A 25,757-nucleotide genomic window follows, 5' to 3' on the forward strand; every position below is an offset into this window, starting at 1 on the left:
ATGTGGCCCGCGGGCCATAGTTTGAGGAATCCTGCTCTATGCCAAGGACCACTATAGCTGGGGCCTAGACCCAGATCTCTATTGAATACTCTATATAGATGATCTAGGCATCATCACCCTGGCACCTTCAGCCTAGACTACATCCTGCTCCAATCCAGGCCCAGGACATTTTCCGTGACACCCACATTGGAGACAAATTTTAAGAGGGCTAGTCAATCCCAACATGAAGAAAAGGAATCCAAGAGAAAGATCCAAAAGCTGCTCCCAACAGAAGAAAGACTTTTTACCTGGTGCTCTTAGCACTAAGAAGTCCACCTGTAGCATCAGTGAAATTGGACATTTTGGAAATCTGTATCACAATAATATGGCACTAACATTTCTAAAGCCAAATGGTAACAGATGGCTAAAGGAGAGAAAAGTTGAAGGTATCTGTGCTCTAGAGTTCCTGGAGACTGTAGTCTGGCTACTAGGTAAGAATGGAAAATAATTATGGAAGACCCAGGCAGGAAAAGAATGGGAGGAAAGCAAGGAGTGAGTGATAAATCTTTCAGGGCAATCTGGAATTCCAGTGGGCAATAATGTAGGGTCTGAATGATTTTCTGTAAAGGACTTATATACTCAGATTATGGTTTAATTAACATCCCACTTAAGGAGTTTCAGATTACTACTTTGGATTTGGCCAGCATTAGCATCTATAACCATTAAGGCTATAGGCAGGAAGGCCTAAGAGTTCAGACTAAAGACAATATAATTACAGATAGAGCAGCCATCAGGATACCTGGAACAAGATGTAGTTTAAGCAAAAGGAGCCCCTATTTAAAGGGCCTTAAACACCACATAATTATCTTAACTATATAAATTTGCTCTATTTGGGTCTAAAAATCCTAACATCAGAGGCCCTGGTTTAGGCTAAGACCTGAAGGATATGTAGAAGCTGCTAACTAAGAAAAGAGATATTCAGGGCCCGTCAGCCGTTCACTTAACAAATCTTCATTGAGTATCTACTCTATGATAGACACTGAACACAGAATCTGTTGTTTGAGGACCTTTTACTCTAGTGGAGAAGACAGACAAATGGACAGGCAATTACAATACTATGAGATAAGTGCTCTGATGGAGATAAGCTCAAAGGGTTATGGGATTTTACCCAAGTTTGAGGAATCAGAGAAGACTTACAGGGTGATAAAATATAAGCTTAAACTTTCAGGTAGGTGGTGGGAGTAGAAGTGGGAGGTGGGAGAGGGATTCCAGGGAGAGAGGAGTATAGTAAAAGTGAGATAATCATGGCACATGATTACTAGTATCTTCTGCTATTCCATAAGCCCTGTGATCAGTGTGGAATTTTCTTTCACACCCCTGTGCTTTCTCTATACTCTCCTTGCCTGATTGGCTAACTCATGCCTTGGGAGTTAGCTCAAAAGTCACATCCTTTGTGAAAGACTCCCCCAGACAAAATTAGCCATTTCCTCCTTTCTGCATCTAGAGTGGCGACCAAAAATCTGGGCACATTATCTGACGGTGAATTCTTTTTCTGTTATGTAAACTAATTTACCAGCAGCTATAGATATGGAAATTAAAGCATGTTTTATTCATTTAATAACCTGTCTTTAATAAAAGGAAACATAGCCCTGGCTGGTTTGGCTCAGTGGATGGAGTGTTGGCCTGCGGACTGAAGGGTCCCAGGTTCAGTTCTGGTCAAGGGCATGTACCTTGGTTGTGGGCACATCCCCGGTGGGGAGTGTGCAGGAGGCAGCTGAATTGATGTTTCTCTCTCATTGATGTCTCTAACTCTCTATACCTCTCCCTTTCTGTAAAAAATCAATAAAATATATTTTAAAAAATAAAAGAAAAATAATAGAAAAAATAGATAAAACAACCAAATATTGTATTATTTTTGTTATTTATCTACTTTCAAAGGTGGGTGCGGGATTTTGTTGAATGCTTTTTCTGTGTCTATTGATATGATCATGTGATTTTTGGCTTTCAATTTATTTATGTGATATATCACATTTATTGATTTGTGAACATTATACCAGCCTTACATCCCTGGAATAAATCCTGCTTGGTCATGGTGTATGATCTTTTTAATATATTGCTGCATCTGATTAGCTAATATTTTGTTGAGGATTTTAGGATCTATGTTCATCCGGGATATTGGCCTGTAATTCTCTTTCTTTGTAGTGTCTTTATCTGGTTTTGGAATTAGGATAATGCTGGCCTCATAAAAAGGGCCTGGAAGTGTTCCTTCCTCTTGGATTTTTTTGGAATAGTTTGAGGAGGATAGGTGTTAGTTCTTCTTTGACTGTTTGGTAAAACTCCACTGTGAAGCCGTCTGGATTGGGCTTTTGTTTGGTGGGAGTTGTGTTTTGTTTTTTTATAACTGCTTCAATTTCATTTTTTTTGTTATTGGCTTATTCAGGTTTTCTGATTCTTCCTGATTCAGTTTTGGAAGATTGTATTTTGCTAGGAATTTGTCCATTTCCTCCAGATTGTCGAGCTTGTTAGCATATAGCTGTTCATCTGAGCCCTTTATTTTGAAAAGTTCATTTTCCTTACCTTCACACTTTTTCTAATACTAAAATAAAACTTTATGATTTAAAAAAAAACTTATGTAACAGCCAAACAATAGCATTATTTTATTCTCCTTTTTTAGTCTGTGATTCAACTACACTCTGATAATATAACAGTGAAAAAGGAAGACAGTGTCCCTGACTCAAGAAACCTCTCTTGTATAAAGCCCTGTGCTTCTGAATACCCACTATTTCCTGGATCTATAGCTCTCTTCCTTCCCCACTGCTCTAATTCAAGCTTTCCATTTACTTTTTTTTTTTTTAAAAACTAACTGGATTCATATTCATCCAACTACTCAACATGAGATTTCTAAAATGCAGATATCAGGGGATGATTTTCAATTGCACAGATAATGAAGTCCTGGCCTTGGACTTCTATATAAGCTCCTGTAGGACCAGGCCCCTGTCTTATCTCTGGGCATTCTCCACATTGGACCTAAAGTTCAACCATTGTCTTACTACTTCCAGTAAGGACAGACCCCCAGTTTGTGAAGCTTTGCCTGGGGGGAAGGGATTGGGGGACAGTTACTTGGAGATTATCAACCATCAAGAGAAGAGCCACTAGAAGCAGGAATTGGGACACCTCGAGCTTGCTCTGAAAGCACATCCCCCCACCCCATTCCCAGTCATAAGTAGATCATATTTTTGTGATCTTATGATCTCCTCTCTAGAAGGGCGATTCCTACTACCTAATCCCAGCCCCACAGCATTTCGAATCACAATCTGTGGTTTTAATCCTCTCTTCTGCTTCTTGGCGAACTCTTATTCCTCCTTCATGATTCAGCCTAGAAGTCCCCAGTCTAAGGACTTTCCTTTCCTGCTCCCTCCGTAGCACTTCAATAGCCTGGGGCACTCACAGCGCTATGATGAGGGCAGGCCTGGCATCGGCGGTGAACACCAGCGAATGCGCCACCAGGCCCTCGAGCAGCCGGCACCAGGCCATCGCCGATGCTCATCACCCTCGGCTGCCCAAGTCGCTGGAGGCCCGGGGTCGCCAGGAGAAGGGGCAGGGTTGTGTTCCGGAATCGCGGGTGAAGAGCCGCACCCGGTCACGTGACACGCCGGTTGTCACGCGGGCGCCGCTCACCTGACCCGGCAGTCACGTGGTCCGGCCCGCTGGGACCGAGGAGACTGGCGGGCCATGGCAGGCTCCAGGCTCTGGCTCTCGCTGCTGCTGGCGGCAGCGTTCGCTGGGCCCGCCACGGCCCTGTGGCCTTGGCCCCAATACATCCAGACCTCCGACTGGCAATACACCATCTCCCCGCACAGCTTCCAATTCAAGTACCACGTCAGATCCGCCGCGCAGTCGGGCTGCTCCGTCCTCGACGAGGCTTTCCAGCGCTACCGTGACCTGCTCTTCGGTTCCGAGTCTTGGCAACGTGCTGCCCTCACAGGTGAGCCGGCCCTGCTCTGCCTGGTTCTGGGCTCTGAGGCTGCCTGCCTTGGGACAACGCCCCAGAGACTTCCTGAGATGCCCTTCGTCGGGCTTTTGCCCTACCCTGTAGTCTCCACTTTCTCCTGCCCTGTCCCTCCGGCTGTCCCAGCCTCCCCAAGGTTTAGTCCACTGATGCCATTCACTTCACTGAACTCCTGCCCTCGGACTGTATTTCACCCAAAATGCCTGCTATAGGACTACAGTTACTGTGCCAGTGGACACCTAAGGAGATCCCTCTTACGGTGTTCAAGGGTCCTAGGGTCCTAGTGAAGCTGTGGCCAGGGCTGGGTCGAGACCAGAGCTGACATCCAAAATTCGTATAACAAAACGTGAGAAATGTATTGATTTACGCAAAATTACATGACAGTGTCTGACACATAGCATGTTCAGGAAATGTTTAAACCGTGAGAGAAATCATAGAACACTTCCGTAAGAAAATGAGTTTTGAGCAACCACCTATAGTGAGGTGGTGAATATAATGGGCTGAACTGAAAGGAGGGTATTCCAGGAAGGGGTACAGGGCTTGAGCAGTCACAAAGGTTATGATTGACCTCAAAAGTGCTGCGCTGGTATGTGTGATGAGGGTGGGGGCTGGGGAGTGGTGAGGAATGAGGTTCGGGAATGGAGATAAAGTGGGATTAAATGAAAAGTCAGGAGTGCTTTGGATATTGGTTTTATCTAAATTAGCAGGGGTTAGCAATTTTCTTTAGGGCAGCTGCTGAAAATTGTGTTTGAAGATTATTATTTTAAAGCAAATTAATGAGTGCAGTCAGCAACACAAAAGAATCAAATTCTATTTTATGGATGTAAAATTTAGAGTTTTGAAAATCTGGAATCTAGTTCTCTGGTTGTGACGTGTAGGTGTTATGAGTGGAAACCATATTTATGGTTGGGCCATATGGTAACATCATTTTGAGTGATATTTCAACTGTGCTTAAATTACTTTCACAAAAATTCTCATTTGATATAGAATTAAAAGCATGTAATTAAACAGATGGCAGTTAGAGAATGTCAGAGTGTCTTGGCATCAAGGTGAAATGCGTTAGGCTGGGAGGATAAAAGGCCTGCTATTGTTGTGTGGTATATCACATATTTCTCTTAGCCCTTTGTGACAAATATTAGAATGCTTTACACAGGATTGGCACTCAAAATATGTTTAGTTTTATATAGAACAGTTAGGGCCTGGCTTTGTGCCTATCCTAGTGGTGGGCTCTATGGATGTTATAAGAAAAGTAGAAGACCTAGGTTCAAGTTTTACAGTCCAAGTGGGGAAATATGAAGCAAAAGGACACAGTATATTATAAAATGCTCAAAAGGTAGGTAATTAGGATGTTTACTACTATTGTATAAATTAGGATAATTCCTGTACTTCTAAATTAAGCCTTTACCTCCATTACAGTAGAGCTACAGTTTAATCAAGAAAATAGAAACCATGGTTATGTGACAATAAGGTGCTGTAAATTCCTAATGAAATAGATTTGGAGACAGATAAGAAATTAAATAAAGTGTTTATTTAATTTTATTACCTTTTTGTGAATGAATTTACTCTACTAGTTGAGGAGTTCTTATCCATTGAAAGATAATAAAAACTGGTTTGGATGAACATTACCAAAGACATATGAGTAACTTCTTTCTCTGTTGTCCTTCCCATGGAGCCTTCCCTTTGAAACAGTTTTCTGGTGAGGCTTTCAGATGACTTGAGCTATAATCCTATTTCTGGGGAGGGGGTAGGAAGAGATGAATTGATGGAAAGGAAAGTACCATCAACAATGCCCAAACAAGGGTATATTTCTCCTGGGGGCTGATTTTAGTAAAGAAAACAACATATGCAAGTTAAATCTTCGCTAACTGCTTTTCATCCCGTTCCTCCAAATAACTTCCTTGTAGTTGTAGACCAGTGTTTTTCTTAATGTAGCACAACTTCTGGTTTTGATCTGAACCTCGAATTCAGTGAGATTCATACTTCCCTTTTCTGAAAACAAGTCTAGTACTGAGTATCCATTCTATTCTGAATTCACCTTAAGGGTTAGCCATAGCCCTCCAGCTGCTAAGTGATCTATGGAGATGTTTAGGATTTGCTACCTGTCATTGAGAGGTGTTTCTGTCAACTGGATAGTGTGTGCTACATATTGTTAAACCTGTTAAATGGAATTATTTTAGGCTCTAGATATCTAGTTCTGTGTTTTGGTTATTAAGCCACATGCTGTTTGCAAATCAAAGATCTGATCATTTGGGATGGCACCCATCTAATGTTGCCCAAATACTTTTTTGGGTGATTAATGGAACTGATAAAGCCCTAATTTTTCAGGTTAAGTGGCTAAATCTGATGATGTCATTTGCCTGCTGTCTTCTTTGCTTTCCCTGAAACTAGTTGATTGAAGCCATAGTATTTAATGGCTGGAGAGAAAGAATAATGCTGATTGGTTTTCTCCACTCTAATTGGACTAGTGGCTGTGTATTTTAACCTTTCCCATAACAAGGACAAGACCAAGTTAATTATCATTGACTTGATTTCCACTAAGTTTCTTCTTTTAAAAGCAAAAGAGGAAGAAAGCAACATAGAATTCTGTAGTAGAATTATTTTATTTTATTTATTTATTTATTTATTTTTTAAATATATTTTATTGATTTTTTACAGAGAGGAAGGGAGAGAGATAGAGAGTTAGAAACATTGATGAGAGGGAAACATCGATCAGCTGCCTCCTGCACATCCCCTACTGGGGATGTGCCCGCAACCCAGGTACATGCCCTTGACCGGAATCGAACCTAGGACCCCTCAGTCCGCAGGCCGACGCTCTATCCACTGAGCCAAACCGGTTTCGGCAATTTTAATTGTGAAGGAGAATAGAGGGACACATTAGGAGGAGAAATAATAAGATTTGGAAAGGGGATAGGTAGAAGGATCTAGTTTTTAGGAGCAAAATAATTGTTGTGCCTCAATCAGCCTCTCCTCTCTGGTTTTTTCTTTACTACTAATTTGTAACACTTTTTAGATAATCTGGATAGTACTAAGCCCCCAAGGAGCTCTGCTTGATCAAGGTGTGTGTGGTAGTCTGGGCCTGGATAATGAAAAATTCAAGTCTTATTTCCTTGAGCCATTGTTGATCCCCCTGCCTTGTATTTTCTGCTTGAAGACTGTATACAGTGGAGCACTTGGTCTGGAGCATGATTTATTCAGGAACCAGCCAGAGAATGTTTACTAGTCACTTATTTAACTACTAGCGGCCCGGTGCACAAAATTCGTGCATGGGTAGGGTCCCTAGGCCTGGGTGGCGATCAGGGCTGATCTGCGGGGCAACTGGCAGGGCGATTAGGGGACCCCCAGTGGCACCTGCCTTGGCTGTCCTGGGTCCTGCGGGCTGGGGGCAGCTCCTGTGTTGAGCATCTGCCCCTTGGTGGTCAGTGCACATCATAACGACTGCTAATTCCACCAGTTGTTCCGCAGTTCGGTTAATTTGCATAGGCTTTTTTTTATTATTAATATTTTTTTTATTGTTTTATTGCTTGAAGTATTACAAAGAGTATTACATATGTCTCCTTTTTTCCCCCGCCCTTGACAATCCCCTGGCCTCCCCTACCCCCCAGTGTCTTATGTCCATTGGTTATACTTATATGCATGCATACAAGTCCTTCGGTTGATCTCTTACCCCCCTCCCTCCTGCCCCCCAACCCTCCCTGGCCTTCCTGCTGCAGTTTGACAATCTGTTTGAGGCAGCTCTGCCTCTGTATCTATTATTGTTCATAAGTTTATAATGGTCTTTATTATCCATGAATGAGTGAGATCATGTGGTATTTTTCCTTCATTGACTGGCTTATTTCACTTAGCATAATGCTCTCCAGTTCCATCCATGCCGTTGCGTATGGTAAGAGTTCCTTCCTTTTTACAGCAGCATAGTATTCCATCGTGTAGATGTACCACAGTTTTCTAATCCATTCATCTGCTGATGGGCACTTAGGCTGTTTCCAGATCTTAGCTATGGTGAATTGTGCTGCTATGAACATATGTGTGCATATATCCTTTCTGATTGGTGTTTCTGGTTTCTTGGGATATAATCCTAGGAGTGGGATCACAGGGTCAAATGGGAGTTCCATTTTTAGTTTTTTGAGGAAATTCCATACTGTCTTCCATAATGGCTGTACCAGTCTGCATTCCCACCAGCAGTGCAGGAGGATTCCCTTTTCTCCACATCCTCTCCAGCACTTGTTGTTTGTTGATTTGTTGATGATAGCCATTCTGACAGGTGTGAGATGGTACCTCATTGTTGTTTTGATTTGCATCTCTCAGATGATTAGTGACTTTGAGCATGTTTTCATATGTCTCTTGTCTTTCTGAATGTCCTCTTTTTAAAAGTGTCTATTTAGATCCTTTGCCCATTTTTGGATTGGATTGTTTATCTTCCTTTTGTTAAGTTGTATGAGTTCCCTATAAATTTTGGAGATTAGGCCCTTATCAGATATGACATTGGCAAATATGTTTTCCCACGCAGTGGGCTTTCTTGTTGTTTTGTTGATGGTTTCTTTTGCTGTGCAGAAGCTTTTTATTTTGATGTAGTCCCATTTGTTCGTTTTCTCTTTAGTTTCAAGTGCCCTAGGAGCTGTATCAGTGAAGAAATTGCTTTGGCATATGTCTGAGATTTTGTTGCCTTTGGAGTCTTCTAGAATTTTTATTGTTTCCCGTCGTACATTTAAGTCCTTTATCCATTTTGAGTTTATTTTTGTGTATGGTGTAAGTTGGTGGTCTAGTTTCATTTTCTTGCATATATCTGTCCAATTTTCCCAACACCATTTATTGAAGAGACTTCCTTGGCTCCATTGTATGTTCTTGCCTCCTTTGTCAAATATTAATTGAGCATATTGGTTTGGGCCGATTTCTGGGCTCTCTATTCTATTCCATTGATCTATAAGTCTGTTCTTGTGCCAGTACCAGGCAGTTTTGAGAACAGTGGCTTTGTAATACAGCTTGAGATCCCACCTACTTTGTTCTTTCTCAGGATCGCTGCAGCTATTCGGGGTCTTTTTTTATTCCAGATGAATTTTTGGAGAGTTCGTTCTAGATCTGTGAAGTATGCTATTGGTATTTTAATGGGAAGTGCGTTGAATTTATAGATTGCTTTGGGTAGTATGGACATTTTAATGATGTTGATTCTACCAATCCATGAACACGGTATGTTCTTCCATCTGTTTATGTCTTCCTCTATCTCTTTTTTCAAGGTCCTGTAGTTTTCTGAGTAGAGGTCTTTTACCTCTTTAGTTAAGTTTATTCCTAGGTAGCTTAATTTTTTTGGTGCGATGGTAAACGGGATTGTTTTTATAATCTCTCTTTCTGAAAGTTCACTGTTGGTGTATAGAAATGCCTCAGATTTCTTGGGGTTAATTTTGTATCCTGCTACATTGCCAAATTCATGTATTAAGTCTAGTAGTTTTTTGATGGAGTCTCTAGGGTTTTGTATGTATAATATCATGTCGTCTGCAAATAAGGATAGTTTTACTTCCTCTTTTCCAATTTGGATGCCTTTTATTTCTTCTTCTTGTCTAATTGCAATGGCTAATACTTCCAGTACTATGTTGAACAGGAGTGGTGAGAGTGGGCATCCCTATCTTGTTCCTGTTCTTAGGGGAAATGATGTTACTTTTTGTCCATTGAGTATGATGTTGGCTGTGGGCCTGTCATATATGGTTTTTATTATGTTGAGGTATCCTTCTACTCCCACCTTGCTGAGAGTTTTTATCAAAAATGGGTGTTGGATTTTGTCAAATGCTTTTTCTGCATCAATTGATATGACCATGTGGTTTTTTTCTTTCAATTTGTTTATGTGATGTATCACGTTTATTGATTTGCGGATATTGTACCATCCTTGCATCCCTGGGATAAATCCTACTTGGTCATGGTGTATGATCTTTCTGATGTATTGCTGGATCCGATTTGCTAAGATTTTGTTGAGGATTTTGGCATCTATGTTCATGAGGGATATTGGCCTGTAATTCTCTTTCATTGTGTTGTCTTTACCTGGTTTTGGTATTAGGGTGATGCTGGCTTCATAGAATGAGCTTGGAAGTGTTCCTTCCTCTTGAATTTTTTGTAGTAGTCTGAGGAGGATAGGTTTTAGTTCTTCCTTGACTGTTTGTTAAAACTCCCCTGTGAAGCCGTCTGTTCCTGGGCTTTTGTTTGATGGGAGCTTTTTGATGACTGCTTCAATTTCTTCCATAGTTATTAGCCTGTTGAGATTTTTAGATTCTTCCTGATTGAGTTTTGGAATGTTGTATTTTTCTAGGAATTTGTCCATTTCCTCCTGGTTGTTTAGTTTGTTGGAGTAGTGTTGTCCATAGTATTTTTTAACAATCATTTGTATTTCTGTGGGGTCTGTTGTTATTTTGCCTCTATCATTTCTGATTTTATTTATTTGGTTCCTCTCTCTTTGCTTCTTGGTGAGCCTGGCTAGAGGTTTGTCAATCTTGTTTATCCTTTCAAAGAACCAGCTCTTGGTTTCATTGATTTTCTGTATTGTTTGTTTGTTTTTGTTTTTTGGTCTCTATGTCATTTATTTCTGCTCTAGTCTTTATTATCTCCTTCCTTCTGCTCACTCTGGGGTTTTATTGTTGCTCTCTTTCTAATTCTTTAAGTTGCAGAGTTAGATGATTTTACTACCATTTTTTCTTGTTTTTTGAGATAGGCTTGTAGAGCTATAAACTTCCCTCTCAGGACTGCTCTCATTGTGTCCCATAGGTTTTGGATTGTTGTGTTTTCATTGTCATTAGTTTCCAGGGTGTTTTTAATTTCTTCTTTGATCTCATTGATAACCCAATCAATATTTAGTAACATGCTATTCAGCTTCCAAGTGTTTGAGTATTTTGGGTTGTTTTTATTGTAGTTTATTTCTAATATTATGCCATCGTGGTCTGAGAAGATGCTTGGTATGATTTCAATCTTCTTGAATTTGGGGAGACTTTGTTTGTGACCCAGTATGTGGTCTATTTTTGAATATGTCCCATGAGCACTTGAGAAGAACGTATATTTCGTGGCTTTAGGGTGAAATGTTCTGAAGATGTGAATTAGGTCCATCTGATCTAGTGAGTCATTTAGGATTGCTGTTTCTTTGCCAATTTTATGTCTAGAGGATTTATCCAGTGATGTCAGTGGTGTATTAAAGTCCTCTACTATGATTGTATTGTTGTTGATCTCTCCCTTGTTATCTTCCAGGAGTGTTTTTATGTATTTGGGTGCTCCGGCATTGGGTGCATATATGTTTATTAGGGTTACATCCTCTTGTTGTATTGATCCCTTTAGTATTATGAAGTGGCCTTCCTTATCTCTTGTTATGGCCTTCACTTTGAGGTCTATTTTGTCCGATATAAGTATTGCTACCCCAGCTTTTTTTTTTCATTTCTATTTGCCTGAAAGATATTTTTCCATCCCTTCACTTTTAGTCTGTGTGAGTCCCTTCTTCTGAGGTGGGTCTCTTGTAGACAGCAAATGTAAGGGTCATGTTTTTTTATCCATTCAGCCACTCGATGTCTTTTGATTGGAGCATTTAGTCTATTTACGTTTAAAGTTATTAGTGAAAGGTACTTGTTTGTAGCCATTTCTATTTTTGTGGCTGTTTTCTTTCTGAGCTTTTTATTTCTTCTTTTTTACACCAGTCCCTTTAGCATTTCTTGCATTGCTGGCTTGGTGGTGATAAACTCCCTTAGCCTTTTTTTTGTCTGTGAAGCTTCTTATTTCCCCTTCCATTTTGAATGAGCCTTGCTGGATAGAGTTTTCTTGGATTCAGTCCTTTGCTTTACATCGCTTTGTAAATTTCCGTCCATTCTTTTCTGGCCTGATGTGTTTCTGTTGAGAAATCATTTGATATTCTAATGGGAGGTCCCTTGTATGTAACTTTCTGTCTCTCTCTTGCAGCCTTTAAGATTCTCTCTTTGTCCTGAACATTTGCCATGGTAATTATGATGTGTCTTGGTGTGGGTCTTTTCGGGTTCACCTTGTTTGGGACTCTCTGTGCTTGTGTGACTTTTTTCTTCCCCACCTCAGGGAAGTTTTCTGATATTATTTCTTCAAATAGGTTTTCTAAGTCTTGTTCCTCTTCCTGTTGTTCTGGCACCCCTATTATTCGTATGTTGTTTCGTTTCATGTTGTCCCATAGCTCCCTTTGGCTCTCCTCCTGTCTTTTAATTATTTTCTCCAATTGCAGTTCAGTTTGGGTGTGTTTTGTTTCCCTGTCTTCTAATTTGCTAATTCAGTCCTCCGCTTCTCCTAGTCTACTGTTGAAACTTTCAATGGTGTTTTTTATTGCAGCTATATCACTCTTCATTTCTTATTGGTTCTTACATAATTTATTGATTTTTTTTCATCTGTTTCTTCTTGCTTCTTGCATAAGTTGTTGATTTTTTTCCTCCATCCGGTTTATGCATTCTAGAACCCTTAATCTGAATTCTTTTTCTGTCATGCTGCATGCCTCGGTTTCACTTAGCTGCTTTTCTGGCAAGTCCTCTTTTTCTTTCCTTTGGGGGTTTCTTTGTCTACCCATGTTTGATCTCACCGACAGATCTAGATGTTGAGTCGTTCAGGGGCTGCTCCTTGGGTGACAGTGGCTCCTCGGGCTGTGGTTGCTCCTTGGGCGGTTGTTGTAGCAGCTGCTCCTTAGTTGGCAGGAGCTCCTGTGGTGGGTGCTGTTCACGGCTGTGGTGGCTCCTCTGGCTGGTGGGGGGAGGCTTCACACACAGCTGCTGTTCCTCAGACAGAGGATGTGCTGATCACAAGTCTGCTGTTCCTTGGATGGGGCGGACTACACACGCAGCTGCTACTCCTTGAACTGGGGCGGACTGCTCACGTGGCTGCTGATCCTTGAATGGGGGCTGGCTGCACGCTGCTGTTGTTCCTCTGATGTGGTGGGCTGCTTGTGGGGCTACTGCTCCTAGGACCGGCTGCTGCTTGTCGGACAGGTGCAGGCTGTTGTGGCTTTGCTCCTCGGACTGGTGCGTGCTGCATAGAGCTGCCACTCCTCGGATGTGGACCGTCAGCTCGTGTGGTTGCTGTTCCTCGGACCGGGATGGGCTGCCGCTGCTCCTCGAATGGGGCCGGGCCACTCGCAGAACTGCTGCTCCTCGGATGGGGGCGGGCTGCTCACACAGCTGCTGTTCCTCGGATTGGGCAGGCTGCTCGTGCAGCTGCTGCTGCTTGGGCGAGGGCAAGGTGCTTGTGCAGCTGCTGCTCCTCGGACTAGTGCAGGGTGCGGGCTGTGCACAGCTGCTGCTCCTCGGATGGGGGCGGCCTGCGCAGGGCTGCCTCTCCTCAGACGTAGGAAGACTGCTCGTGCGGCTGCTGCTCCTCAGACAGGTTGGACTGCTCGTGTGGTTGCTGCTCTTCGGACAGGGAAGCGGGCTGCTCACACAGCTGTTGTTCCTTGGACAGGGGCAGGCCACATGAGGCTACTGCTTTTAGGCTCGAAGCAGGCTGCTCACGGGGCTGATGCTCCCTGGACAAGAGCGTGCCGCTCACATGTCTGTTGCTCATGTGGTTGAAAAAATAATGTGAGTGAAGTAGGAAATAAAGGAACAAACAAAAAAAAGGAGAACAAAGAAAGAAGAAAGAAAAAAAAGCAACAAAAAAAGGGAAAACAAAGAAAAAAGCAAAAAAAAAAAAGCAAACAAAATAATAAAAAAATAAAATTGAGAAATTGAAATGTCATTCCTTTGGCTGGCTTAAGATCCCAGTTTTCTGGAATGTCTGTGATTCACTGCATAGGCTTTTATTATATAGGATGTGCCCTCAGGCAACCTGCTTAATTTCCAAGTAGCTACTGCTGCTTTTAAAATAATCTGCCTATATTCCAAACATTTCTGAAGATAACAAGGAGATAGTGATGAATGTCTTTACATGTAAGTAGAAGGAAGAATTCAGTGGTTTTTTTTTAAAAAAAAACACACAAAAATAAAAAGTCAGTCTCAGTGGTGTCCCTCCTGCTCTTCTTTCACCCACCAAACGAGTGAAGCAGGGCATTGTAGAGTTTTGCCTGTTGGTACCTTCTTTTTTTGGTTTGTTTTTGTTTCTAATAGCAGGTTTAGGCTTTTTTTTTTTTCTTCTTATAGCTATACAGCCTCTTTCTGGGGCTCATTGTCAACATATTAGCCTGTTAAAGGAATAAAACTAATCCTTTTCCCGTTGATTATACAGAAGGAAAGTTTTATTGCCTAACTAATTCTTCTTTTAGAAATGAAGAAGGTCACTGTTATGTTTCTGCGTTTTTGTAAATTTCCCCTGCTGGCCCTGGAAATAAGTGATAAGAGTAGAGTCAGTTTGCACCATCAAGAGGTTTAACCAGTTGGATTAAGTAGGACCTTTCTCCCACTTTGTGGGGGCACTGACAGCAAGGTCAGCTGAAGAGAGGAGGTTGTGTCTGTAGACATGAGAGAGTTTTTGTGGAATGGTTTTCTGTGATCTGCCTTAAGGTTTATGTTCTGTAGTTCATTGTCATAGAGAAACAGATTTGCTTCTCTTCTCTATTCCTGGTTCTAGCTAATAAGATCCGTTATTGAGTCAGGAACTTCTCTCTTTCATTTCCTTTGCTTCTGTTTTAAGCTTCTGTTATTGCTTAACCAGTGGTCGCCAACCTTTTGGACCTCACGGACCACCAATGGTCTGGTGACCACCGATTGGCGACCCCTGGGAGCTTCCTGAAATGCACTCAATCCTGATCTCCAGCCAATAGTGGTGTGCTACCATTGTGGCCACATTTGAGGTTAGTTGGGGTTTGGCTATAGTGTAGAGCTCTTTGCTTTGGACATGTGTGCTCAGGTGTAGAAATTTGGGCATTTGCCAGCTCAGGTGTCAGTAAGCAGCCTCCGCTTTTGTAAAGCTTTGGAATGGGAACAAGGGAAATGGCTTACCAGGTACACTGGAAGAAAAGTTTTTAATTCTGTCCTGTTTGACTTTGTCCTGATGGTAACCAGTACTGGGATCCCACATTAGTAGCTTTGATCTTTTGACTGGGACCACAGTCCTAGTTTGAGGCAGATTCAGAGTTCCAAGCCTATGTTCCTCTTATGTGTTGAGTGTCAGCCTGTTTGTTATACAAGGTGGCATCACACAGTCATGGAGCCTTCAGGCTTCTGAAAGAAGTTCATGAAATGCCCTTGGGGAAGTTGCTGCTAATGGTATGGTTATCCCACAAGGCCCCCACCCCCTGACCTATGGGGAAAATGGAAGTAGAAAATGGAAAGAAACTAGCATTTATTGAATGTTTCGCACTTGCTGTATACTATGCCCTTGATCTTCATAACAATTCTATGAGGTTGGTATTATCTCCATCCTTCAGAACTGAGCCTCACAGAGGCTGAATGACATGTCCAGGGTTACAGCTGGCAGGAGCAGAGCAAAAATTCCAGTCAGACCTGTCTGTCTGCAGATATTGTGCTCTTTTTACTGTACAATTGTGGGGCAATCGACTCGTGTCTTCATCAAGTATTATACCAAATAGCGATTTGAATCACACTCTAGTGTTAATTACTTCTAACATTTAATTATTTAATTGATAGCACTCAGGCTATGAATATTTTGATACCTGGCCCATCATTATCAATATTCCGGTAGTATTTCTGGCTGGCTTCTTTCCTTCCATCCATCTTAGTACCAGTAGGATTTTAAGCAACTATAGTTTTTCAGTAGCTCTGGTCCAAAGAATATTAATTGAACTGCCCCCTCCTTAAAGAATTTGCAGTCTCTGGAAGTGTGAATTCAGACATACAAAGAAGTGTGATTTTTGCTGATAATTGAGGTACAATGTGCTTTGGGAGCACCTGACCCAAGTGTGTGTGTGCATTTGTAGGTACATTTTGAGAGGCTTCCATAAAGAGCTGTCTAATCAGATCTGAAAGTAGGAGTTGGTGGAGGTGGACGTAGTAATCCACATAAAAAGAACTGCATGTGGGAAAAGCCTTCAGGAAAGAAGCTTTCATGCCATATTCAAGGAACTCGAGGTCAGTATGGTTGAAGCACACAGTTCCAGGGTGAACCAGCAGTTTCTGAAGCTAGAGTAGTAGACTCAAATCATCTGAGAAACACTCTAGATTTATGATGTAGCAATTTGAATGTCTTCTGCTGCCATTGACAAAGATGGAAAACAGCAGGAGAGGAAGGGAAGGGAGGAAGGATGGAATGAAAAGAGACAGATACTGATTAAGAGGCTAGAAGTGGGGTGAGAATAATAAAAAGTAAGTTTGATTTTGGACCTGTTAAGTGTGAGGTGTCTAGTTTCTAGCAAACAGCTACATGGTACTGAAGCTTGAGAGAATAAGTTGGAGCACTTCCAGGGGACAAGAATTTCCAAAAGGTGACCATGTGGGGGTGGGGGTGAGGAGGAAAAAGGTGTTGGATTACTGCTAAGCCAGAATGTGGGTTAGTTCTTCCTCTTGAGTATTAAAATCATCTGGGATAATAGCAAGCTTTAGGATGGGGAGGAAGATCCAAAGTCTTGGGTAAATAAAGAAGTAACCAGGAAGTTGCAGGCTGTTGTGACAAGGAGAGGCTCAAGATTTTACAGCTGGATGGCATGAGCCACAGAAGAGCATTTTTTTGTGATTTGTTTTTTTAATATATTATTGATTTCAGAGAGGAAGGGAGAGGGAGATATAGGCACATTAATCATGAGAGCGAATCATTGACGGCTGCCTCCTGCACGCCCTCTACTGGGGATTGAACCCACAACCCAGGCATATGCCCGTACCCGAAATTGAACCGTTACCTCCTGGTTCATAGGATGATGCTCAACTATTGAGCCACACGTCAGGCGTGTTTTTATTTTGTTCTATTTTGTTTTCACTTGAAGCTAAAAGGCCTGACAGCAACCCCAGATCCCAACCCGAGGATTGAGAAGGAGCTGCCTCAGAATGACTTGTAGGAGAGGTAGCATTCCTAGGAGAGCCAACTTCTGTTAAGGAGGAAGTAGAAAAGACTAATAATTTGATAGTTAAATAACCATGGAACAAGATTCTAGAAGGTTTGTGGGAGTGGGTGACATGTAGTGCAGGTGGTTTGTGGAGGAGAGCAAACACTTACAGGAATGGGAGTATGGGTCCAAAAATGAGCAGAGGCAATTATATATTGGGCAGAGTGACAAAAGGTGATAGAAATATGACATGGTAGATTTCCCTGCCTATAAGGTTGCCAAGAAAATAAGTTCCAGAAATAAATAAGAGTTCATATATACATGAGAACTTAATATGTGATAAAGGGTGAATTTCCAATTAAAAGTGAAAAGCTAGATTAGTCAATAAATGGGTAGGGATGGCTTATTATCCATTTAGAAAAAAATTAAATCTTTACCTCATATCAATCACAAAAGAAAATTCCAGGTGGGTTAAAGATCTAAAGATAAAAGGTACGCCATCAAAATATTAGAAGGAAATAAAGGAGACTATTCATATACTCCTAGGGGTAGAGGAGGACTTGCTAAGCCAGCAAATAAAGGAAGAAATGAACAGATTTCACTGCATAAAAGTAAAGTAAAATAACCCATAAGATTAAAAAATAAAAGTCATGCCCTAGCCGGTGTGGCTCAGTGATAGAGTGTTGGCCGTTGCACAGAAGGATCCCGGGTTTGATTACCTGGGTTGTGGGTTTGTCCTCAGTCCTGGTTAGGGCACGGATGGGAGGCAACCAATCTATGTGTCTCTCTCACATTGATGTTTCTCTCTGTCTGTCTTTCCTCTTCCCTCTCTCCCTCCTTTCCATTCTCTTTGAAAACCAATGAAAAAACATCCTCAGGTGAAAATGAACATGAATGAATGAAAGAAAGAAAGAAAGGAAGAAAGAAAGTCAAAATAGAGTGAATATTTGCAACCTTAGAAGACAAGTTTAAAATCTAGGAAGACCTTTACAAATCAATAAAAGAAAATTAACCAAAAAAAGTACAAAGAATACAGCCAGTAAATGCAAAGCAGTGCTCAAATTTATTCATTATTAAAGAAATACAAATTTTAAAATGATATATTTATCAGGCTGGCACTAATGAAAAAGCATTGAGACAGTCTAGTTTTGGAAGGATTTGAAGAGATGGGCCCACATATGTTGGTTCAGATATAAATCAGTGCAATAATTTTGGAAGAGTAATTTGGCAGTATCAAAACAAAAATCTTTCATATCTTTGGCTTAACATTTTCACCTCTAGGAATTTTCCTACAGAAATCTCTCACAAACACTTTTTAAAAAGGATACGCACAACTATTTACTAGATATTGTTTATAATGTCAAAAACTTCAAAGTATGTCCAGATGTCAACAAAGAGGAGAGAAGTTAGGACTTTAAATCTTTGAAGTGTATCTAAAAAATGGGATTCTATTCAGCATCTACAAGTGATGTAGATTTATATATGTTGATATTAAAAGATTTGCAGATCATTTTGGTAAGTGGGGAAAAAGTTACTAATATGTATTAGGCTCTCTTTTTGTTTTAAAAATTAATAATCTATGTCTTTTCAAAAATTTAAACACTGTGCAATATGTTAACCAGGTTATCTCTTGGAGTGTATAATTATAGGGAGATGTTTTCAATGGGGTCATAGGGGAAGAGGAGGAGAATACATCAAGTTTTAAAAGTAGAGGGGAAAAGAAAACTTTTAACTACAATTTTTACAAAAGAAGACGGAAGGAAGAGCATCCAGGATTAATCTGTGGTCTGGACCAGTTGCACTTCTGAGTAGGAATTAGATGTCTCTGGAGGATGCACAATCTTGGGACTTGGGAGGATGCACCATGGTCCAAACTGAATTCAGCAGCACTAGGCGGGGGCTCCAGGCTCAGGCAGCTGGCTTCTCAGACTCCTGCTTTACTGGGATAAGAAGTTTGACAGGGGTGGCCTTGCCTCTTTCCCTACCCACCCCAGTGTACTTTCGCACTAACTGCTTCCCAGGCTTTGGAGTACCTCATCCCCTCTTGATGGCCTGGCAAACACCAACTCGGGGTTCAAGGTTCCTGGGCAGAGGTTCCCTCCAAGGTTAAGCCTGCTTCCCTTTTTGGAGATAGCTATAATATCTACTGTGGTCCTTATCGTGCTGTTTTGTAGCTGTTGTTTGTATTTGTCTCTCCCACTAGACTGTGAGCTCCTCAAGGGCAGGGACCAGGGCTTGTTTTTCTTTTTAACTGCCCAGCACCTAGCATAGTTCCCGATGCACAGTAAGTGCTCAATATATTTTGGTTGGAATGAAAAAATGAGTGGGAAATGAATTATTTCAAGGGTTTTTATTAGGTTGAGTATCCGGAAAGGAAGCCTGGATGTTATGTATATAAAGGGGTTAGAGGGAGGGGAACAAAGTGGACGTGGAGAAGCAGTAACATTGGCACCAGCCTAGGCGAGTACAAGGACATACAGGGCTACGTAGACCTGAAAGAGTGGGAAGGTGCCAAAGGCTGGGTTGACTTTCCTAGTTTCCGCTCCAGAAACCAAACCAAATGCCAATTTATAACCAAAATGAATGTGTTTTCTCCATGCTGCTAAGATTCTATGAATTAAACACATTGATATGATAGAAATGTTTTGATTGAGGGAGGAGAAGGGCTGGTGGAAGCAGAGGCTATTGTGCATTGAGATAAAGACAGAGTTTCCAGATAACCTAATGTAGCAATGAGTTGTTCTGTCCAGAAAAGTGAAAAGTCATGAATCTTTAGATTTATGGACCCCTTTTCAGAGCAGTGTCTAAAAAGGTACTTTCTGTATGCCTGTATATCTTCTTACCATCTGCACCCCAGTCCCAAAAATACTAGGTTTGGGTGTATAAAAGTAATCTCTACATTAACTGTTTGTCATTTATACCTGATTATCATGTAGCATAATCATTATGCATAGATAACATTAAGTATGCATTTTTAAATTCTAGCATCATTCATTATTTTCAGGAAATATTTATTGTGTCAGGTGCTGGGAATACAAAGACTCTGAGATTGGTCCCTGCTGTTGAGGAACTCACAGCCTCAGTGAGGAAATGGACAAACAGCGTATATTTAGATAAATGTCATGAAAATGTATGTATGTATTGATTCATGATCATATAGGAAGGTCTCTTAGGAAAGGGAGGGGGCCTAATAGCAAAGCTTTATAAAAGGAAAACCAGCGCTGTTTCTTAATCAGGTGAGATGTGGAAGCAATGCAAATTTGTTTCAATTGGAAAAAGCAATGTGTGCAAAGAAAAGTATGGAGAAAATTGGGGGTATTCAGGGTTCTGTAAAGAGTTCATTGTGCTACTGTGAGAGTTTCTATACAGAGTTTCTACAACAGAGAAAGACACGGCTGGAGTTCTTACTGTCATCCAGTGGATTCTGGACTTTATCCTGAAAGCTATGGGAGCCATTGGAGGACTTTGGGCAGAGATTGTCATAAGCTCATTTTCATATTAAAAGATCACAAAGCATAGTAGATTGAAATGGGGTATACATGGAGGCAGGGAAAGACCACCTGGGAGATTTTTTTATAGTCATCCAGGTGATAATTTATGAGAGGCTGAATTAAGGCATTGACCAATGGAAGTGGGAAGATGGTGATGATGTTGTGATAATATGGATTTGTAGTTATAAGACTTAATTGGATCTTTCTTTTCCACTGTTGTAATCTCAGTGCTTAACACAGTGTTTGATACATAGTAGACAGACAGTAAATATTGAATGAATTAACTTGAGATCTACTTAAAAAGGTAGGGGGAGGAGGAGGTTTATGGTCTGGGTTTATGATCTATTGATTTAATAGATGGTGCTGTTGTCAAACCGAGAGAGATAATCAGCCAGGAAAAGGAATGAAGAGTTGGTTCAGTTTTGTATTTAAGCTTCAAGGTGCTTTTGAGACATTTGAGCAGAGGTGTATGAGTCTAGAGCAGCGGTTCTCGACCTGTGGGTCGCGAACCCTTTGGTGGTCGAACGACCCTTTCACAGGGGTCACCTAAGACCATCGGAAAACACATATATAATTACATATTGTTTTCGTGATTAATCACTATGCTTTAATTATGTTCAATTTGTAACAATGAAATTGGGGGTCACCACAACATGAGGAACTGTACTAAAGGGTCACGGCATTAGGAAGGTTGAGAACCACTGGTCTAGAGCTTCAGGAGGGTTGGCATAGAAATGAAGGTTTAAGAGTCATCAGCCTATGTGGGAGTGGATGGGGTTGTCCAGAGAGAGCATAACTGAGGAGAAAAAGAGCAGTCTATGACTTGGGGAACACCAGCACATAGACATTGGTGAAAAAAACAAGAATGATGAAGCATATTCAAGAAGTTAGAAGGAAAACCAAGAGAGAGCAGTGTTTCCTAAGCCAAGAAAGAAAGAAAGCAAAGGTATATACCTTGACGGAAGAGAGGAAGAAGAGGAGGGGGAGGGAGAAAGGGAGAGGGAAGAGGAGGGGGAGGGGAAGAAGAAGAGGAGGAATCTGTGACCCCTTCGATAAGCAGGCCGACACTGTAACATCTGAGCCATACTGGCCAAGGCCATGCTGGGTTCTTAATCTGAAGGGTTTTAAAGGCAGAGGAGCTCATCAGTTTTTCCAGGTGTGTCCTATTAGGGTCGTGGTCTCCACTGATTGGTCAGTACCATGACAGGGGGTCATTAGACATCACAGCTGATCCTGCTGTCAGCCATGATGGCACCCCTGTTGGCCTTGCTGCTTTTCTGGGCCTGGAGCTGAAACACAACTGAAGTCTAGATGTTATCTCTAGTGTGGCCAAAACTCTGTCTCTGTGGTCAACAGACAGAGGCTTTGTTCCTGAGGTTATTTGATGAGGGCCAGAACCTCATTGTCCTGAGGGTTTAATGCCTAAGAAAGTTGTATGCGAGTTGTATAAGGCTATTTTCTGGCTCTCTTGTTCCTCCTATATAGGAGTCTGCCACAAGACTAGCGACCTGCCAGAGGAGGGTTTGAATCACATAACCAGTGATATGAAAGGTTAGAACAGTGGTTCTCAACCTGTGGGTCGTGACCCCTTTCACAGGGGTCACCTAAGACCATCGGAAAACACATATATAATTACATATTGTTTTTGTAATTAATCACTATGCTTTAATTATGTTCAATTTGTAACCATGAAAATACATCCTGCATATCAGATATTTACATTATGATTCATAACAGTAGCAAAATTATAGTTATGAAGTAGCAGTGAAAATAATTTTATGGTTGGGGTCACCACAACATGAGGAACTGTATTAAATGACTATGGATTTAGAGAGTAGAGTGCAGATGTGTTTTAAAAAAATAAGATAGAGCAACAACAAGAAAAATTAGTTGTTTTCTTGTCTTCAAGTAATAATTCAGATAAACCTGGCGTTTGTATAGCCTCTCTTGTCCCTGGGACAGTGACCATGGAAGTTGCATACAGATTATTTGTGATTTCTCCTGTTTGGTAGCTTGAGTGAGATTCAGAGGATTAATACTAAAGTAATGACTTTGCCCTCCTTGGGAAGGCTGCCTGGATAGATATGCACATGCACTCTCCACATAGTGATATTGAGGCTCTGAGATATGTGACAGAGTGGGGACAAGGAGGTACAGGATGAAGGCATAGTTTAAGGAGGAATATTCTTTTATAGTTTTTTCACCACCACCTCTCAGTTGAGTCCTCCTTTGAGATTGGTCCCGGCCCTGAAAGCCTGATTGTCCTTCTGTGTTTATGGGGTTGAGTTTTTAGGGTTTAAAATGGAGTTGTGAGTTGGCCTGGCCCAGGATAACCTCAAATTCCCTTTTCCCTGCAGAGTTTAGGTAGGTATTAGAGTGAGGATACAGGCTGTTCACTGGGAGGGAAGAGAATCTTTTCATTCAGGATGGTTGGAAAGGGCCCCTTATTGTTCCTTCTTGGCAGACCAGAGAGCTCAGATGCAGCCATGTGGTCATCCTCTGGAGGGGTGAGCAAGCTTTCCTTGAGATGGTTCAAGGCTCTTGGGTTCCTTCTGTTTAGAGACAAATAACATTTGGTATTCCAACTTGGTTCTGAATTCTCTCTCCCTGTCTTCTGCCAGGCCATTCTGTCCCTGGCTATGTAGTCCCATAGGAATCATAGACGTTGCGGTGCCAGTGGGAATGCATGTGGCTCCAGAAAGGGGAGAGGGAGAGAGAGAGAGAGAGAGATAGTTCATTGACCTTTTGTATGCCATAAGCATCTATAGACACAAGGATGGAAGGATGGTTTCCATTTTGGACGCGTGGCAGTTAACTGGTTGAGGCTCAGGTTTGGGACAGTACAATCACAATTGTACTGAAGGTCACAGAGAAGAACTAGTAGGAGGGTGAGAAGAGACAGCATTGGTATTTTGTCTTTTTTTCAGCGTATATTGGGTTTGTCAGACTCTATGCGATAGCATGTTGGGCTCAGACTACGTGGCTTTCCACTGTTGGGAAAGAACCTGGATAGAGAAGAGGAGGGAAGGAAGCAGAATGGGCTGATGACCATATGCCGTTGCTGGGACACCAGCTGGATCACCTCAGACCTCCTTTGCATAGAAGATCCCCTTGTCTTCATCTGCTCCCATTAGCTCCCATCTTACAAGGTTGGAAAGTCTTCATCTGGAGCCTTCAAGAGCAGTGCTACGTCAAGTGCCAGTCTGCAATGAGATGGGAAGCATACATACCAGAATGTGAAACTGTTCCCTTCATCAAGACCTTGCTATGAAAAAAATGTTAGAACTAACAGTGTGTTTGTTCTGACATCATTGATTTACATTCTGGCATCATGTAAGCTTCCTGTCTGGTGACCAACCAGTAACACAGTGTACAGATCAGCAGCTGACCCACAGACCACACTTTGAGTAGCAGTGCTCTAGAGCTGCCTCTAGTTTCAAAGCAGTTGCTAGGGCCTTAAAACTGTGTATTTAGACTGTAATAAGCCAGAAATCTACAGTCCTGGTTACAAAGGGCTGACTCCAGATCATTCATACATGGTCAGGGTGGGTCACTGGGGAGAGAGGGGAGCGCAACCAAAATGAAAGTCACACAAGTAACTAGGCAGCGCGTGTGCCAAGGGTGCATGCCCTGCTCTGCCTCCCCTCTTGCCACAGGCAGGCAAACTGAAGGGACTAGAGGTAGGAACCCTCCTTTGGTCTTTGGTTTTGCCTGCTGCCTCAGATGGCAGGTCAGCCATCAGCCACATTAAGTGTACACTGTCCTTGCAGGAGAACAGCAAACACTGGAGAAGCAGTCACTGGTTATCCTTGTAGTCACTCCTGGATGTGAGCAGCTTCCTTCTTTGGAGTCAGTGGAGAATTGTAAGTACCCTGTTCCCATTCTAGAAGAGCAAGCACTTGTCTGGAGCTGTAGCTCTGGGTGGCCTGGCTTAAATTGCTGAGGCTAGGCCTGGAGCCACCCATGACTGTGAGGACTAAGTGCCCAGAGCCATAAACGGTGAGTTTTTCCTGTGCCCTCTAACCAGTGTCTGCAGACTGACTGGACAGTCACACTGGCTGTTCACTGAGTCCCAGAGTACGCCTACCTTCTAGACTGAACATAATTCTTTTGCCATTTTAGGAATATGTGTATACTTTGCTGATATTGTCTAAGAGATACTACACAGTAAAGAGGAGGAGTTTTGGTCATTTGAATTGAGATGAGGCAGTCCTGTAACTGCCCCCTGTCTTTCCTGATCAGCAGCATTTGGGCACTTCTCAGTCTCCAAAGTGAAATTCAAGTCTTGGCTTCTTCCTCACGTTCTTGGATGAGGTAGCTGAAGCCTGGGGAAAGGAGGGTGGTTACAAAGTCTTTGTGAACATCAGAACCCTGGACTCACCCCTCCGAGCATCACTGTTCCCTTTGCCAGCAGGTGACTTCATACTTCCAGCTAAAGGCTGTCAGGAGTTCATGTTTCTTGGGGGGAGAAACTGACCCTCAAGCAGGTGTTGGCTTGTGGAGGACTCTGCTCTAGCCTGACCCTCGTCATGTGTCATCTCCTAGGGTCTACAGAGCCCCTAGGTAACCACCCTTCCACTCTGGCTCCAGCCTGGCCGCCTGCAATTGCCCTGCTCTGGGAATGTCTCCTCTTTGAAAGAAAAAGAAAGTGATCTTGCTGTTGTCTTTTAATTCATGGATTTGTACAGAACATGTGGTATGTAATCTGAGAGTAGAAATCTTTAACCATGTTGGGTCATTTCTGTCATTCCAGACACCCTGACCATAAACAATGAGCAGTGTTTCCTTCTGTCTGAGACCGTCTGGGGAGCTCTTCGAGGTAACAAGGTGGGGCTGATGCTGGGAGAGAGACCGGCAGTGATGTGGGACAGTTGGCATTGGTGGGGTGGGAGGACAGGACTGGGGACCCAGCGACTACCGCATACCTGCATTTTAAGAAGCTTTCTTTGTAGAGGGCAAGTGGCATGTTCCCCCATCCCCCTGGAAAAGAGTGTTCTCCTTCAGCTTTCCCTGGAAGTTGATGGGTTTTACCTGTGAGTGGCAGCAGCTCCCCCGGGCGGTCGGGTGCTCTGGGGAAACAATGGGAGACCCTGCAGGCTGCTGTTCAGGGTGCCGGTGGGGCCAGGTAGCTGAGGAGAGGGGCAACTCTGCCACAAACACTGCCTGTCCAGCTCTCATTAAAGATACACGGTTGGCCAGGTTTTATAAAAAGGAAAACTATATCAAAGAAATGAATGTCAAAAAAAAATGCCCTTCCTCTTGGTTTACTGAAAACGAATTTGGTCCCTAGGTACAGACTTAGCCAAATACCTCTACTTTTGTTAAAACATCTGCTAGTAAAGGATGAGGGACATTCTCACAGAATTCCAAACCTGAGTTTGGT

The 25,757-nt window shown here is 42.2% G+C and overlaps 1 protein-coding gene across 1 annotated transcript in view; it reads left to right on the top strand.

Moving 5' to 3' along the window:
- The first annotated feature begins 3,679 nt into the window (after positions 1 to 3,679).
- HEXA (hexosaminidase subunit alpha) overlaps positions 3,680 to 25,757 on the top strand; it is a 31,460-nt gene continuing 9,382 nt past the window's right edge. Inside the window, exons 1-3 of the mRNA XM_081085094.1 lie at positions 3,680 to 3,964; positions 24,145 to 24,237; positions 25,128 to 25,193. Coding sequence (XP_080941220.1) covers positions 3,712 to 3,964; positions 24,145 to 24,237; positions 25,128 to 25,193 — 412 coding nt within the window. The 5' untranslated portion in view covers positions 3,680 to 3,711. The remainder of the gene's footprint in view (positions 3,965 to 24,144; positions 24,238 to 25,127; positions 25,194 to 25,757) is intronic.

The sequence above is a fragment of the Myotis nattereri genome, assembly GCF_964212035.1.
Source record: "Myotis nattereri genome assembly, chromosome: 1".
In the NCBI taxonomy this organism is placed as follows: Eukaryota; Metazoa; Chordata; class Mammalia; order Chiroptera; family Vespertilionidae; genus Myotis; species Myotis nattereri.